At 41.9% G+C, this 15,888-nt stretch overlaps 1 protein-coding gene across 13 annotated transcripts in view; it reads left to right on the top strand.

Annotated features, from left to right (window-relative positions):
• Positions 1 to 582: 582 nt before the first annotated feature.
• Positions 583 to 15,888, top strand: part of mark2b (MAP/microtubule affinity-regulating kinase 2b) — a 47,636-nt gene continuing 32,330 nt past the window's right edge. For 6 of the 13 annotated variants that reach the window (XM_072376852.1, XM_072376853.1, XM_072376842.1 and 3 more), the window contains exon 1: positions 586 to 1,945. In XM_072376852.1, coding sequence (XP_072232953.1) covers positions 1,895 to 1,945 — 51 coding nt within the window. In that variant the 5' untranslated portion in view covers positions 586 to 1,894. Of the gene's footprint in view, positions 1,946 to 15,888 lie in introns of all 13 variants that reach the window. The other 7 variants (XM_072376847.1, XM_072376845.1, XM_072376848.1 and 4 more) reach the window with 3 other exon arrangements.

Below are 15,888 nucleotides of genomic sequence, written 5' to 3'. Positions count from 1 at the left end.
AAAGGTCTGGCCTATATATTCCAACATGTTTTATTATTTACAGTGAGGATTATGCTGTTCTTTATGTACAGACATTATGAGACATATAAAGTGCAAAGGGAATTATTGATTAAATAGAAAAAATGCACAACAAACTAAATGTAAAACATGACTGAACATCCTCTAAGAGTGGTGGTTGTGTGTGGTTGTGTTTCCTGCATATTAATGAAGTAATCCGATTATATATTTGCTCAATTTGAAACTACTTTAAAAAACAAAACTAAACATATATTTGGGCAGTTTTCCTTGCTGCTTCTTAGAAAAGGTAACCACAAAATATGTTTCAAATGTAGGCAGAAATTACGAATACCTGCACACGAGGCACCTACACACGATAGGGACACATATCTAGGGACTCATTTAGTCGATGCCAAAATATATTTCTTTAAACTGTCAAGAGTCCCGAGGTACTGCTGTGTGCATGCGCAGCTGCACCTGCCGTCTATACACCTGAGAGAATGGCGGCCAATCTGTCAATGAGCCGTGTGGGTTCGGAAAAAATCGAGCAAAGCCGAACGCAGAACTCCCTCCCTCTCCCCAATTCTCCTCTTTCAGTCGTGGTGCAAGCAGCCATGTTGCCGCGAGCTTGTTCCGGTATGAGGGCAGGATCGTGCGCATAGACTGCATTCGGGCGAAGCTCCTCGCCTTTCTCCCCCTGCCGCCCGTGACACGCAGCTCCTAACAAGAAAACCCCACTTTGCCAATAATGGATTCTACAACTTGATGATTCCTCCTTTAGTCGACCGGTCGCTGGGATAATAGTCGGCGCACCGACAGGACGAGCTGGTATATCGCCACACTGCAGTGCAGCACTGGTGAACGACCTTATTCCAATCACGCAACACAAGGAAGAGCGCCGGTGATTTCCGTGGATTTGGAGTTTTGCGGGTTGATCTGTGGCAGTCACCGCCACTGCGGTCGCTGGGGATAAGCTAACTAGCTAGCTTTGCCTAGAAAGGAACGTTGAATTAGCTAGCTACATGGGCTAATATCGACCAACCAGTTGGCCAGCGCAACAAATTAACTTGTATTTCCCACCTGCCATGTTACCATTTTACAGAGTGCTGCTTTTATTTTTCGGAGACCCAGCCCCGACTGACTCAAGGGAAACATTTTGAATTGTTTTGTCAAGAGTTGCAAGGTCGAGACCTGGCCGGGAATAACTTTGGCCTGAAAGTTTGTAGACCCCGGACCTGGTTTCAAACCTAAAAGAAAACATCTGTGCCACAAAAGGAGAAAGATAGACGACGACGTGTTGTTAAAACGACGTTGGATAGATTTTTTTTTTTTTTTTTTTTAAGATTTGGGCACAAGTCCGGGACTACCTCACACGTTAGTGGGCAAACTTACAGGTTAGCATGCTAGCCACCTGATTGAACCTTGTCTCGTTCAACACAGCCGTTCTCCAACTTTTCTTCACGCTAGCACGAGTAGCTAGCTAGCCCAAACGTCACAGTACCAGGCTGTAAGGACTATAGTGTCTTTGCTGTAGCTTCCTACTCACCATCGACGCTGAGTAAAGCTAACTGCGACCCTGAATGTTTTTACACCCAGAGAAGGGCTGAAGAAACGCTTACTTTTCCCGTTTTGTGCTTGTTGACAAACATGGGACATGCAGTTGCTACTAGCTAGTTACTAGCCAGCTGGCTAACTGAACTAGCCGCTGATGTGGGATTCAACTTGTTGATTCACGGGCTATCTGTTGTGCTGCTAGCTGGCTAGCACTGGGCATCTGTTGGAAGTTTTCCTCTGCCATCAGCTACAAAGGCATTAAATGCACAAGAAACACTGACTGGTCGTTGTTGCTTCATTGTTCCTTTCTCCCCTTTTTTTGCACTTCCAAGTCTTTTGAAAAATGTCAACAAGGCCCCCACTGGTGCAAGTGATTGAAAATTCAGCTGGGCAGGTAAGATCAACGTCTAAACTAAACTTCCAGAATAATACGAATGTTCGCCCACAAGGTTGCTTCAATACGAATGTCGCATATGTTGTGGAGATAAACCTGGGTTTGCTTTCAGCAGTCTCGGATTTTCTTTGCTTTTTCCGTGTCTCTGTTGTCTTTGCCACACAGCAGTGATTCACAAGCTTGCCTACGCAATCACACTGGATTTCCCACTCCTTGGAGCATAGCAGGGCAAATTTAGGTTTCTGTTTAGTCTGTGTCTTGAGGCACAGTCTTCCCACTTGACTTTTTGTCACTTTGACCTATCGCAGTACAGACAGTTCTGCTTGCCTGTTCACCTTGAACTTAGTATAGGTGAGAGTGAAGATGCTCCAAAATCCATGTGCAAGTTTGATACACTGTATTTCATGTCTTACCTGCATACATAGCCAGAACAGTCCAGTTAACCTTTGGAAATGAATGCTTTTCTAAGACAAGTTTGCTGGTGATTTTGACATTAGTTTAAGCACCTGTAAAAAACGTTAGGTTTATAGTTCTCAAGAAGAAAAATGTATTGTCTGTGTGGGACAGTTTTGACATGTTCTTGTGAATCATGAGCAGTGATGGCTGTGTAACAATATAAATGAACTATTAGTATTTATGGTGTCGATATTAATTTGTAAAAATAAATATTTATTTAGATTTTTAATTAGTTGATCAATTCTTGAAAAAGGGGGTGAAAAGCAGTAATTGAGATAGGATTGGTAATAGGTGTTTGTTCTGTTTTTAAAAAAAAAAAGAATAAAATAAAAAAATCCACTTACTGCTACTAACATCTGGCTTTTGAGTGCAGTGGGAAAGTGTTTACTCAGCCTTCAGTCCCGCTTCAAATGACCGCAGCAGTCCCATGTATTTATTGGCTCCTGCTCTGATCAGGCAGCAGCTGGGACATGCTTCTTTTCTTTGAGGTTGCTGTGCTTGGGGCTACAAGAGTGGGCGCAGCTAATTTTACAGAGGCGCATGTTTGTCGGCCACAAATTTGTGACATGGAGGCTCTTAAACTGACAGCGACTACACACAGATTAGGGGGAAAAAAATACATTTTTACTCTCTGCAAGACAGCTGGCAGCCTACGCTGGATCCACCGTATGGGCTGACTTCAGCCGTCCAGTCAAAAATAAAAACTGGTTCAGCTATCTCTGAAATTTGCACTTTGTTGTCTAACACAGCTCGTAGAATACAGTGTAATGCCACACCCTTGAGTTGTTGGTGGTTGTTACTGGACCAATTCTGAATAACATCGTAACCCCCAGAGCACAGCGAGTAAATTCATTGCTACTGGCAGTGGGAAAGGTTGTTTTTTTTGGGGGGGGGGGTACCCACATTTAAACTAGCTACTTTGGATGTGAAAATGGCACGACTATGCACATCCTCCTGTGATGTAAAACAAGGCTGCATACCCCTGACCTCTTGCCGAAGAGTTTCCAAACACAACAGAAACCCCACTTTACAAATTACAAAGGATGTTTTGTACTACTCGACAGAGTTGAGCAGCATTTTGAGCTGTGCGTCCAAAACTTCCATCCATGCATCCATTTTCTATACCCGCTTTCTATAATCTGTCTGTCGGGGTGGGGGCTGGAGCCTATCCCAGCGGTCATCGGGCGAGAGGCGGGGTACATCCTGGACAGGTACGCCCAAAAGTTAAAAAGCAAAATAAAACCACTGATTGTGCTGCAGAAACCACACCGTAACACTGCTTCCTAGTATACAGCATCTGCCTTAATCTTAAACAAGCGTAATTAATGTGATGTTAAAAAATAAAACATGATACATGAGTGGAGATGCACTTTCTGCTTGAATCTTGGAAAACCCAAAACCTGGAGTGCAGGGCGGTTGTGTAGCCAAACAGACTGCAGCCTCGCTCTTATTGACCAGAGGTCAGATATTCTGTCTGTTGGATTCTTCTAAAAAACCAGAATGCTGACCGACTGTATCTGTTGATACCCTGATCTCACTTCATGAGTCAGTGCGGGTGTGTTGGCACTTTAAACACCATAGATCACTACAACCAGTAAAATGAAAGCTAATTGAACCTGTGCTGATAAGTAGGTGTAGGCACAACTTGCATGTACTAGTGGTGATGCATGGATGTTCTTTTATGGCGACACCCTTATGGGAACTCAAGACAACAATGATTCAGTAAAATGTTTAAGTATTGGGCTGTAGCTGTCTTACATCCTCAGATGGGGGCTCTTCATTTTCAGTAGGATTCATAGAAGTTGATGTCATATTTAATTGGCTATGAAACAAAACTGTATCATAAATTTGCACACATAAATGAGTTTTATCCACTGAATTCAGAGACATAGCAGAAGAACACGGCCCAAAAAAACCTAAAAGAAAAAAAGATGTTGGACGTGGCTCCCTCTTTAGCCACAGCACAGTGCGTATTTATCTAATGGCACGTTTTGTTAAGCAAATCATGGCCCCTGCCAAACTTTCTCCACGAGTTACACTGGCGCTCCGAACTGAAAACGTCAGGCTCGTCCTAATAAACTGACAGTAAACTTTCATTCTTTTTACAGAAGTAGGTGATAAATGCTTTTGTAGTGAATTGGTAAATGACAGAAATGTCAAAGTTTAATTAAAAAGAATCACTAAGGGATGTAGTTCTTAAAAGAGACAAAACATCACAAATCAATAGACGCCACATGAAATAATGACTTAATAGCTTCTTTTCGCAGGATATGGCATTACTTCTATTAGCTGTCCATTAATTACCAAAAGGTCTCAGATGTCAGTAGTACGGTTGAGATGGAAAAATTCTGGATACTTTGTACTACTTTTAAGGTATTTGGTTGCGACTAATGAACTGTGTACATGCCGTTTCATTTACAATCGTATTTATAATCGTAAGAATCTTGGCTTTACAACAGCATGTCGCATGTGGAGCCACTTTTATGCAACATTTGTGTGCACAGTGAAACTTTGTAGAAAGCAGCTGACGCCGCGATGGAGTGCTGTCAGTGTTTCAAGGGCTTAATGGATGGAGAACGCCGTTTATGGCGTGTATCTCGTGTCTGAGCCAAGTCAGAGCGCGCTCTGGCCGGACCCAAGTAGATCACAGCCCATGCAGAATTGTCTTCATCCTAACGAGAGCGCCACATTAGCTCTCTGTTCTCACACATACAGACACTCGAACAAGTTCTTGTTCCTTTCTCTAATTTCATAAGATCTGATGGTTTAAAAAAAAAAAAAAACAGAAGGAAGGGCAGATTTGCAAATGGCTCCGGTGCTCCCAATTATATAATTAAGGCACCCCGTCTTCTGAAACAGTGGCAGTGTGGAGCCTGTAGTGCGCATAATGATACTACAGTATTGCTACAAGGCATGTACGGGTGGGAGGGAAGATACACGGTTTCTGTGAAATCTTATCACTGATGAACACTCATAACCATGTAAACTCAAACTGCAATGTCTCAGTTATAAATAACTCCATAACTCCAAAAACAAAAGCTCTTGTTGTGCCCCGTTGATCTGCCTGAGGTCTGAGCACATCCATACTGGTCTCTGCAGAGCCCACAGAGGGTTTAGGGACAGGAAGAAAAGAAGTTTGGGGTCTCTGCAAATTCTTAACTAGGTTTGTAGGCAAAAGGTCACCGAGGGATACTCCCGCACAAACAGTCTGTTTTTAAAGGCCATGTATAGAAAGCCTTTGGTGTCGGGTCTCAAGACACAAGACAAAATGGCACCGGACAGGAGGACAGACGGAGCGTTGACACGACTCTGATCAGATCAGCTGGTGCGTTGGAATCAATACTCTCTCCTTTCAAAAGACTTTAAATGGAATGGACAGGTTTATTTTGATTTTATTCACACTTTACTTGACTTTAGATTGCAAGCCTCTTTCACACATGACTGCCAACTAATCTGAGAGTGAATGGTTATAAGGGCCTGGGGGGGGGGGTCTGTGGACTAAAAGTTACTGACTAAAACAGCCTGCCATACAGCCATTATCAGCAGTTGTTAAGGCACATATCAAAAGAGAGCTGTCAAATATGGAGAAGTGACATATGACATCTTTCTGGTGGTGTGAAATGGGAGATATGCTAAGTGGCTTTGATCAAACATGCTGCCATGTTGAGCAAAACTTCACCCTGGCTGTCAGTTAGAGGAACTTATGTGAATTTGACACCAGTTCGACAATGATAAAATAATAAGATTATGCTACTGAGAAAGCTTTTGTTTTCTAAATGCAAAGCAATGTGTTGTCGATTTCAAAGCAGTTGATCATAAATCATATCAGAAAAGTGGCTCAACAGTGGATTCTGCATACCATTGTTAACGGGTTTGCACTGTTTGTCCACTTCCGTCGAACAAGTCTGTCAGATTTCCTGTTTTACAGTGTCCCTCCTCTCAATTCATAAAACCTCGTCTTCTGGCGAACAACCAGCTAGAAATACTGGTCTGCCGTTTCAGTTGTTGTTTCTTTCTTGATGTCATTGTTTGGCTAGTTGCACACAAGCTGAGTACACTGGATCCTCCTCGCACTAAGGTGTAATCGAGTGGAGTCATTAATATGTTTGGGTGAGACATTTGCTCATCACATCATGTTGAGAGTCTGAACTGAACTTACAACACTAAATTAAGGCGGTGGTTTTTAGTGTACACTGAGGTCACTCTGAGGGTATTTGTACAGACCTCTTCAACCCCGTAAGGGCATGAAACGAGGACGAAGGAGACTCCAGACGGTCCATTTTGAAGGCCAAAAAAGACTCTGACCCATCTTAGGTCAGACGTAGAAAAGTGCATTGTGCCATCTCCCAACAACCAGCCTATGGGTCTGGTTGGCACGTCCACACACCCCCCATTTTGTGGAGCTGGTCTAAAGTTTCTCCACTTTATCCTTCACTGCGAAATCATCACAAGCCAGACAAGTGTTGAGTAGGGCATGTGGCAAAGGTCATCTGTCATCAATCATTTCTGTGGCGTTAAAGTGGAGAACCACTGGAGTTGATTTGAGAACTTTTACCTTCAGTCGGGCCTGTGTGAGGTTTGTCGTTTCTGCTAATAATTCCTGACGTGGTTGGAGAGTCTTATTGAGGTCAAAGTATGAAAGAGAAATTCAGAGTGCAGTTGGATGCTGAGTGGAACTGAGGCTGCATGGAGACGTTAAATGACAGTATGAACACCGCTAACTTCAGCCTGAAGTGGATTCTGGGCGACTTAGCAACAACCGATGAGAATAACAAGCTCATTTTTTGCTCACTGTGGGTTATTTTATTTTTTTCTTTCTTTCTTTTTGTGTTCTTTCGGGCGTGTGTAATTCTATAGAGCGGCTTTCAGACACGCACCATAGACCTGAAATTTTCCAGAGATGTTCTGAGGGAGTACCATGCGCCACTGTAGCTGTCTGCAACGTTTGCTGTCGGCAAACATTTTCCAGCCAGCTCCCGAATGCTATCTCCACAGGTTCAGAGAGTGAGATGATGTCTGAATGTGGCAGTTAATCTTCCAGAGCATTTCCTGTAAGTGCGCTTGTGCGTGCTGGCAACAGTTGCTGCTTTACTCTTTTTCTCCTGACCTCTGTTGCCTTTCACTCATACATGCTATATCGGACACTTTCAAATATATTTAGTTTATGTATGTATATTTAGACCAGGGATGTAAAAGATGTAAAGATATATTTTTTTAAATGACCTCACTATGGTGAAATGTACAGATCAATACAACATTACTTGTAATCCATTAATATTCATATTATTCTTCTATCACTACTTTTGGAATATTTAAAGGGAAACATTTTGTTGGAGAGCAACGTTTCTAATGCACTGCTTCAAACAAACCTGGCGGGGACTTCTTTGTGTCTGTGGATACAGTTTGTGAGTGAAAAGAGCTGAAATGCAATAAAACATTATTACCAGGTTACACTATCGGGCAAAATATCGGCTTGAAAGATAAACAATAAATGGCTAATGTCACCATATAAAATGTAGCTATTTATGGATAACATGAATTGATATATTTAAAATTACAAGTAGTAGCATAGTTCAAGTTGCTTTTTCAGTTTGCATATGTTAGTGGATACAATCGTCTACCTGGCCCAAAGAAAACGTAATACAAACAGTTTATTTGATGGCCATAGATGACATTTCCTGGAATCCTGCACATTCTGGTCAGCTGGTCCAGGGCTGTTTAGCAGTGCTCAGCAGGTGTCTGTTGCTTACGAAGTACTGTTTGAAAAGACTGCAGGAGATAGGCTGAGCAGATGTGCTGTATTATCTTCGGCATCAGACTAAGGTTTTTAAACGGTGGTTGAGGTTCACATGAAGGAAGTGCTTGGTGCCGCGTGCAAAACGGTCGAAGCAGTTGTGAGAATAGTTGTGAGGCTTTGAGATTGTCTGAGTTGATGAATGTAAACGTGTAGCGTCTTTGTGGTGAAACTAAGACGGTTATTATTGTAATTTTGAGTAATTCCATTTGTCCACCAATGTTTTGTACCAGATCGTGGAGAGTAGAATGAATGAGTACGAATGAAAATCTAGACACTGCCTATTTCCAACTTACAAGTACTTCATAAGTTTCCAGATTTGACCCATCTTTTTAAATCTTTAATTTTTCCAATCTTTTTTTTTTTTGCTGGGAGTGGATTGCAACATTCAGTCTGTGGTTTTGACAGGTTTCTAAGGCAATAGACACTTATCTCGGCAACCATTCTGATATATAATTATAGGGAAACGCGTATTACTGATGACATTAAATTTGAATTGTTCTCTGTTTAGGTGCAGAGCTTTAATTACTGAGATTAGTAACACCCGCTGCTGTGAAAAACCCTCATGGCTTAGAATAAAACTCCTGTGCCACCTGTGAGCTAGCAATCTATTCAGTCAGTCACTAAGTATTAGATTAGAAGAATGTATTTAGGGTTTCTCAACACTTTCTTGTCTTTCTTTTTGACCTATGTGACCTCAGAAGAGAGACTTGCCAATTTGAAATGCGGTCAAGCACCACGGCAACGAAGAAAAAGGAAATAGAAGTGGAGCTGGGAATGGTCTGATGTATTTTACCACACCTTGGGAATGTAAAAAAAAAAGGCCAGAGGCTCTTGGCAAGCTGGCGAGCTTGAAATTCAATAAAGTAGAATGTTTGCATATATTGATACAGTTATTTAAGTGGTTTAGATGATCGGGTGCTCATCCTTTTTGCTTGTCGTCATTCATGCTATCCTTGGCTGAATGCCCTTTTAAGAAATCTTATGCAAATTTCTGCACTGGCACATAAACACCTTACTTTTACACCCAGGAAACCATAAATTATGCTTCTCACCATACCAGATCCGTCACAAGGCAGATGAACACAGAGACGAAACTACACAGAGGGAATTTACTCATCATTTGCTCTTCAGCACACACACACACACACACACAGTCACACACACACACGTGCCCACTCATAATTTCTCTTACACACTGATGCTTGTAAATGATTAATTCGATATGAACGACCTTTTCAGTTATTGAAGTTCCTGTGAATCTAAGCATTTGACCAACAATCCAGTGAAATTCACTGTGGTGTGTGTGTGTGTGTGTGTGTGTGTGTTGGGTTGTGTCAGAGATCAGGGTAAAACAGGCCTTTCCAGTTGAGCTGACTAGCAGGTGTGGCAGCCAACTGTAGACCTGCGATTTTAAGGTCTTCACAACCTCCAGGTTAAGGAGTGTTGATTTTTCTTGGTAATTTTAGGTGTCATTCTGTTGCACTGTTTAGTCCGTTAATGCCACTCTATTGTCAATACCTGGATTTGTTTAATGTTAAAGACACGTCAAAGTCAATATGTGAGATAATTAGACTGTCTAATTATAGATTGTGACCTTCCTTATTATCATGTGAAGAAATAGATGTTTAAGAACTGCGTTTAGCTTAAACTACTCATCCTTTATATTGGCCAGTATCTAAAAATGCAATTGTAGGTTTACAGAACAATGCTTTCAAGGACGCAGTTGGTGGCAAGCACTGAAGCTGCCATCGTTTGCCCTCTTTCCCAAGGCTAAGACTAACTTTCAGTTTCTGTGTTTGTTGCTCTATTGCTTGGGATTTCGTTTAATTTGTCAGTCTATGAAAATACTGTCAGTAGCCTCAGGATGTGACGAGTGTAATTCAGAACCAGAGCTCATGTCTGTTTCCCTCCGAGATGCTTCAGGAGACTGGAGTTTAAGCCGAGTCTTAAGTGGCGGTTCTGTCGGAGAGCATCGATTGCTTTGTTTGAACATTTCAAAGACATGACTTGAGAGAAACTCAGCAGAATTTGGTTCAATTTCTCCTTAACAACCAGGTGAGCAAACCGACTACCAGCTGCTTGTATTGTATATTTTTGTACTGATAATGACGAGGGAGAGAGAGAAAAAAACAACAACGTAAAATGGTGGTCATACAGTCTGACATCTAGTCAGATACTGAAAAATTGATTTCCCATTATTGGGCTATTAATCCCAGCTTCCTTGTAAAACATCCGGTCTCATTTATCCCCTCTTAAGTTGGTCGTGTCGTACATTTATCAGGAATTGGTTGGTATTTTCCATGTTTTAGGTTTCTTTCTTTCTTTCTTCTACAAATGTATCATGTTATTTGTTTGCTTTCAAAATGTCTACTGGTCTGAACTTCAGTCTGATTACTTTAGTAATTAGATGAGGATTTAAAGATTAGCCAAACTCACTTGATGTGGCACCGTTGCTCTTTCTCATAAAAGTAGATAAACATTTTGTGGCATTAGCAGAGGTCCTCTTTGCTCTCAGTAAGAAAGCCAGGTGAGCTATCCATCACCCTGAGAAAGCTTCACAGACCTGTTTACCCCGGTAGCTCACGTGCACCGCTCACACCCACAGAGTTGCATAGCAGCAGAACAAGGGCACACAAGGAAGTGCTATGCGGCTTGTCCCCACTGTGACAGCTACAGTGCAAACATGAGCCCTGAATTGATTTCACACATGCACACACAAGCACATACACATACCAAGGAGTTAGGGTAATCCAGTCCAAGAAAACACGCACACACAACAATATATTCACAGCAAACTGAGACCCAGCGTGACACCACCATGCTAAAGTAAGAGGCCTCTCACAATTTTACTTTGGTGGCCAGTTTGTTTTGCTGGCATGGCTGCACTACACCAACTACTGTATATTAGACGTTGCCCTCCAGCGTTGTGCGATTCTTTAATGTTGACTTTTTGTCCGGCATTGTGGTCCAGCTGGCGCGAGAGTTCTTCGAGGCTAACGTCAGCGTTTCGGCTGAAAAACTAGCTTAACTTCAGGCAGTGTTTTCCCTCATTAAAACAGCCGCATGTAAGTGTGGCACAGTTACAAGCTTGGCACACAGCAGCCTGGATGTTGTGAAAGAGTTAAGTCGTTTCTCCTCCAGCGAGTGTTGTTGGGCAACGTTTGCATCTTGAAGCTGAAATGAAGTTTTATGCGCGGCGTGTCGGTGTAAACGGGGGAAATGATCCCTCCGCCTCAGTAACACATTACTCCAGTCAGCACAGACATGTGGACATTAACCTGCTAGGAAAGAAGGTAGCTTACGGCAGCGCTATCGACGTGAGCGTTGGAAAAGCAGTATGACGTTGTTTGCTGGTTAACTGTAACCTTCCTGATCAAAGTGTGCACAGTTTTCTCGTTAAAATCCTCTTATTGTGATTCTTCATTGAAAGCCAAGTCTTGTATCAGTTTTGCATCCTTGCTGTACTTTAAAGCTCTGTGTATATTATGTCCCTCATTAGCTTGTTTCCCCAAGAATGTTTATAGAATAGATATATATAGCACTTTAACTGAATTTAAATCTGAGAAAAACAGGCACATTTGAAATAAAGCCTCCTAAGTAAGGCTATAGATGTTTCCTGAGTGGTCATTCCTTGTCACTCGTGTTCCACTTCTTGTGATTTACTTAATGTTTGTGTCTGTTGTGTTTAACTGTTCCTAGTTTGTTTCCCTTTTTTTTTTCCACACCTGGCTTATCTATGCAAAAAAAAACCTTCAATTTCAGTGGCTTTCCTGCACGTTTAAAATCAGCAGGGCTGTGCTGGAGCATTTCTCTGGCTGCTTTCTAACAGCCCTTTCAATTTTCCTCTGATTGTATTTGCCTTGGAGTTATTCCCTCATGGGGGTTCTGCATCGTTATTAGTTTTAACTTGAGGCTGTAGTTGATAGGCTTACTTAAGTTTTCATTAAAGCAAAATATATCCATTTGAAGACCACTTGAAAACTACTGCTCTGTTTGGCTGGGATATGCTGCTGTTAGCTAGCATCAGTATACTGAACACTAAATACTTTAGAATAAGGACAACTGTCTCTAAGTACAGTAAATTAAACCATCGATCTTAGAGCCAACCAGTTGGTTCGTGACTAAAACAATGCAGCAGTTGTCAAAGACACTGGAGAAAAATGTCTAGGGAAGTGTTTTCCTTTTTAACCAGGATAACTGCCTTTTAAAGTCAAATAAGCCAATTTGGGTGGTCTTAATTTATAAACAAGATGAATGTAGTTAAGAATGACTACATCTACACTCCTCTTTCCACCGAGGTGGAGTAAGTGGTTTGTTACAGACAGCAGACCCTCAGCTCACTGTGTTAAATGGGCCATATGAAGGAAGCTTACAGGCTTGATATGGAGGTCACATGTAGCTGGAATTACAGCAACTCTGTTAAACAAGTCCGATTTTGGCTGGGCCTCCAGCTTTTTTTATTTTTATTTTTATTTTCTCTCCCCTATTGGACATATAGGCTTCTAATTAGGACAGCGTTTATCCTTCAGCCTACATCTTTTCAGTTCTGTGTGAAGATCTGATTAAATTCAGTAACAACCTGGTAGAAAACGAGTACCTTGAAATATTGCTGTGTGGAAGGAGCCTTATTTACTGAAAAACGATCATTATTGGTGTGTTGGAATTTCCTAGACTGCCACAGGGAAATGTCTAGTCTCTTCTAACACTTATTTTCTGCGTTTTGTCATTAATCATCACCTTCAGTTGCAGATGTATTGGTACAAACTTGGCTGTTAATTATCTTGCCGACCCGTCTCCGCCTGTGGTTTTCTCAGTTTAGGGGGAAACTGGTGCAGTTGACAATATTGCATCGTATTAGAAAATGTGCTCTCTGGACTTTTAGTGTAACTCGGTGCATTTTATTTGCAGCTGAGCTTTCAGAAACTGAAAACATAGGACATGGCAGAATAATGATCTTGAAGCTTAATATGATTTAGTTGATAATGCCTAATGATTTGGAAGCACAGTCAACAGGAAGGACTGAGGAGTGTTTTATTATTCAGTGTCAGATGTGTTTTTCCACTCTGGCTCATGTTCACTTTCAAAATGTGTTTTTATAGATAACATTGGCACATTTGGTTTCCACAGTCTCTTAATAGTAGTGTGTAGCACTTACTTCCATCTACTTGGCTGACTTTGCTGCTGTGTAAAATTTAATCTGTTGGCATCTGAATGGCTTCCTCCAAAGATCAGTGATTATGAGGCCAGAGCCAAAGCATGACCAGCACTACCTTGGATTAACTTAACTGCTCTGTGTGTGTCTTGCGTTTTGATCATGTGTGCTTGTGTTGGCAGTAAATGGTTTTCAGATGCAAACCTCTTGTTAGTAACTTTTCAGGGTATGTGCGTTTTGGATGAGAAGTCTCAATTGAGCGCGATGTAAACACTACACTAATGGTCTCACCACACGGTAGGCAACAGACAAACGAGGCCTGCCCACCTACTGTGAATCAAGGAGGACCGGGCGATATAGCAAACAATATTAGCACAAGCTTTGTTCTTTAATGAGCAGGAGAATTTGATCGTGTTATGTATGTGTTATGACATACTTTGTGTGCTTTGTAGCTGCATTCAAGTGTATTTTCACTTCACGTTTACATTATAAATCATAAGGAGTGTAATGCCTTCTTCAGGCTGCTGCACTCACTCCAGAGACGACGGTTAAGTCTGTTGTACTTTGTAAATCTGACTCCATATTTCTCCATATCCATATTTGAACCATCCATATTTCTATCTATATTTCCTTTCTCCCTGCCTGCAGCGGGAGGGGCGCAGCCTGAAGCTGATATGGTTTTGAGAAAAAGTTATTTGAAAGGCTCTGTTGTTGCTGAAGAAACTTTCAGGTAACGATGGTGTAACTCCTGTCCTCTAAGCAACTATCTGAATAGAGATACGCTCCACACAGCTGTACAATAAAAGAAAATGTGCAACACTTAAGATCAACAAAAACTCAATTTTGCCCTAACTTTGACATTGTTTTCTCACCCGTTCCCAACATGTAGCAGGTTGCAATCCGGTTCAAAGCAAAGTGCTTTGCTTAATTGCCCTTTCATTGGCTTTACAGAAACCTGTCAAGTCTGTCCTCATTTGCTTGTTGGCAGCAAAGTTACTGGCTTAAAAGAGAGCTGCCATTGGCAGCAGAGCATCTACCTTTCTCACCGTTATCCTCAGATTCAGGTTGGTTGTGATTAGGGGGGAAATATATAGGCATCTGCGTCGTATTGCCTGCATTCTGTACGGAGATCTAAAGAAATAACAGCTTGCCAGTTGTGCATCATTTCACAGTTGTGCGTGTGCCACTCTCACAAAAATCAGAAACTCAAAAAAAGGGGGAAAAAAAGGAAAAGATGCGTGCAAGGAGGCAGGACACTATTATCTCTTTGTGGACAAACCATTCGGACATTAGCAATTTGCAGTTGTTCCGGTGTTGGCAAGCTGCAGCGAAAGTGATCCGTATGTGAGGAAATAGTAACAATTTGTCATCAGAGCAGCAAGTGACAACACTGTTGAATCTTGACTGAATTCAATGGAAAAGTTGTTGATTTCTTTACGTTTGAACACCTCTCGCACACTTTGCTTTATTGTATGCCGGTTCAGTGTCTCCTGATGTATCTTTCGATTTTGCGAGTCTGATTTACGACTTCTACTCCTTTGATAAGTGGTCCTTCCATGTGTGATTATTAACAGACACGTCTGAAGCCTGACGCTCTTTGCTACTAAACGACATCCTGTGGAGTACACTGACATTAGGAAATGCTACACTCAACTGTATGTTGGCAGTTTCCTGCTGGTATTCCTGAGTCAAACTCCACATCTGAGAGTAATGTGAGAACCAAACAATGATGTCACTTATTGTCCCCTGTCACGTCTAAATATAACCGAGGGGAAAAGTGAGTATGTGCGTGTCTGTGCGTTTATATCTGAGCGTGTATGTCAGGAGGGTGCAGCTGCCCAAAAATGAAGGAAGAATCAGAAGACAAAAATAGTCGGACATGAAAGAGGATAGGAGAGACGGAAGACTAAAGAGCTGAGGACCATGCAAGAGTGAGCGAGCTCTGAGGGAACACGCTTCAACTGTAAGGGTCACTTCATGGTCTCTCAGAACTTGTTTGCAAGACACGCTGTCCACGCATGCCAGAAATTTCGGTTTGTGGCTGTCAGGAGCTGCCGAAGTCAAAGGCAGAATGACGAGCCGAGAGTCACAGAGACGGGGGGAGATGTGTTGTAAAAAGGGATGTTGAAATGGGGTGTTATGTGTTGCACAGTCACAGTTTTACAGTTGGTTGTTCTCATTAAAAGTGTCACAGATAGTTGTGTAATAGATTAAAAAAAGAGAGAGAGAGAGAGAGAATAGGAGAAAGGAGTACAGAGCCCAGCTCATCCCTTTCCTCTAAAAAACTGGCCAACCGTGGCTTGAAATTGGTGTGTATGTCAGATTGTGTATTTCCCAGGTCAGTCACACAGTTGTACCAAGGAATTATAATCTTAAAGGGGAACTCCGGTATTTATAAACCTAGACCTCCTCATTTCTGGCATGAAATACGTTCATCTACTCACCGAGAACAGTTTGGCGAAAGTCGGCGTCCTTCGGAAGCTATTTAGAAAACCCGCGATCCATATAACGGAGTGAACAGGGCAGGGACGATGCAGC

This window comes from Leuresthes tenuis, unplaced genomic scaffold (genome assembly GCF_036924035.1).
Source record: "Leuresthes tenuis unplaced genomic scaffold, fLeuTen1.0.hap1 SCAF_22, whole genome shotgun sequence".
NCBI lineage: Eukaryota > Metazoa > Chordata > Actinopteri > Atheriniformes > Atherinopsidae > Leuresthes > Leuresthes tenuis.
The sequence above is the reverse complement of the archived record's forward strand: the minus strand, read 5'-3'. Positions and strand labels throughout refer to the sequence as shown.